This window comes from Mollisia scopiformis (assembly GCF_001500285.1).
Source record: "Mollisia scopiformis unplaced genomic scaffold LY89scaffold_23, whole genome shotgun sequence".
Lineage (NCBI taxonomy): Eukaryota > Fungi > Ascomycota > Leotiomycetes > Helotiales > Mollisiaceae > Mollisia > Mollisia scopiformis.
Genome location: NW_017263603.1, coordinates 264 through 2,181, shown reverse-complemented (window position 1 = coordinate 2,181; position 1,918 = coordinate 264). Strand labels below are relative to the sequence as shown.

Genomic DNA, 1,918 nt, shown 5'->3' with positions numbered 1-1,918 from the left:
CGCCATGGGGGTCTACCGGCCACGGAAGAAGTGGTCAGCTATAGCTCTACTAAAGAGCGCCAGAAAGCTATACTAGGATGACACGCTGCAATGGAGGTCAGCAGCCCAGGAACGGGCTGTGACTACTGTTATGTTATAGACTAAGTAGGTGGTGGTTATCATGGCTACTGGCGAGGGGAAGAGCCTACTGTTCATGCTGCCCTGCATCCTCCCTGATGCTAGGGTGACGATCTTGGTCTTGCCCCTTGTGTCTCTGCGAGGGGACCTCCTCCGCCGAGTCCGAGAGTTGGGGATCGATCACTTGGTGTGGGCGCCTGGCGAGCAGCAAGATGCACCCTTGGTGTTTATCACAATTGAAGTAGCATGTACGGAACAGTTTCGGACTTATGCCCACAAGCTTGCGGCTACGCAAGACCTCGGCCGCATTGTGTTTGATGAGGCTCACTTGACCATTACAGCGTCCGACTATCGCCAGGCTATGGTTGACCTCGCCTTGATCCGCAACGTTCGTACGCAGTTTGTTTACTTGACAGCCACTCTACTACCGACAATACAAGCTACGTTTGAAGAGCAGAATAACCTAGTGAATCCCAAAGTGATCCGGGCATCGACGAACCGGCGAAATCTGTTCTATCTGGTGCAGCGGGCCACTGGGCCAGGGAGTCTGCTTGAAGAAGGCGCGCGGAGGGCTAGGGATGCTTGGCAAGCGAGTGGGCTACTTGACCAGACTCGAGACAAGATTATCCTCTACGTCCGAACGAGGGACGAGGCTAAGGAGCTGGCTGAGCTACTGAGCTGCCTAGTCTACACTGCTAAAGTCGGTATAGCTGAGGAGAAGGAAGAGCTACTAAGAACGTGGCTTGCTACCCCTGAGCAGCCGTATATTGTAGCAACATCAGCTCTAAGTGCAGGCTTCGACTATGCACACGTCCGGCTCGTAATGCACATCAACGAGCCAGATTCCCTTGTCGACTTTGCACAAGAGTCTGGGCGGGCTAGACGGGATGGGAAGGAGGCCTACTCAGTTGTGCTCTTACCCCCTCGATGGGTGTCACAAGTGGCCAATGCTATAGAGGCTGAGAAGGGGGTGCTCCACCGCTACTTGCAAGGCCAAGAGTGCCGCCGGACCTGCCTAAGCGCATACCTTGACCTTGAGTCCTAGCTCCGGCAGTGCGTTACAGGCGAAGACGTCGTCTGTGATGTATGCAGCAGCGGTCTAGTCGAGACGGCCTTGCCAGCGCCTCTTGTTACAACGCCACACACTGGGAGTGCAATCATCCAGCAGAAGCGGCGCGCAGCTTACCTCGAGCTTAGCCGGTACCAAGAAGACCTGCTCGCTGTCCAAGGGACGTGCCTGCTCTGTCGAGGGCTTGACGAGCCATGGGACCACGCGTTTGCTACGTGCCACCGACGGTTCGACTTCTTCCAGGCCCGTGACCGGGTGAAGAGGCAGTGCGAGGGAGCTTGGATTGCAGCATTCCAGGCGTGCTACTGGTGCTACAACCCGCAGTCCGTCTGTCCGCGGGCAGATCCAGCCAGTAGGTGCCAGAGCTGCGTCTATGCCGATACTGTCCTGCCGCTCTGCTACGGCATCTTCCACGGAGGCGGGGCAGAGCAATGGCTACTAGGGCAGTTCCAGCAGAGGTTTAGAGACGTCGATGAGTTCCTAGCGTGGTGCGGCCAGGCGACGAGCTTTGGAGGAGGGAAGGCGATCTAGGCAGTCCGCGTAGCTACTGCTGCCCTGATCCAGTTTGAGCTCTATTAGAGCTAGGCGTATAGGCGAAAGAGAGAAGGGATTTTAAACTTTAGACTAGGCTTATATAATTTTAATTATAATTATAGTAGTAATAATAAATATTAAATAAAAAAAGTTAATAATAATATATAATATTTTTTAAATATTTTATATATTGTAGAG

At 53.6% G+C, this 1,918-nt stretch overlaps 1 protein-coding gene across 1 annotated transcript; it reads left to right on the top strand.

Moving 5' to 3' along the window:
- Positions 1-160: 160 nt before the first annotated feature.
- LY89DRAFT_738845 (P-loop containing nucleoside triphosphate hydrolase protein) lies at positions 161-1,717 on the top strand (the record flags this gene model as incomplete). The annotated part of the gene is made up of 2 exons (XM_018220409.1): positions 161-1,155; positions 1,210-1,717. The coding sequence occupies 2 exons, from the start codon at positions 161-163 to the stop codon at positions 1,715-1,717; spliced, it is 1,503 nt and encodes a 500-aa protein (XP_018065760.1).
- Positions 1,718-1,918: the final 201 nt, after the last annotated feature.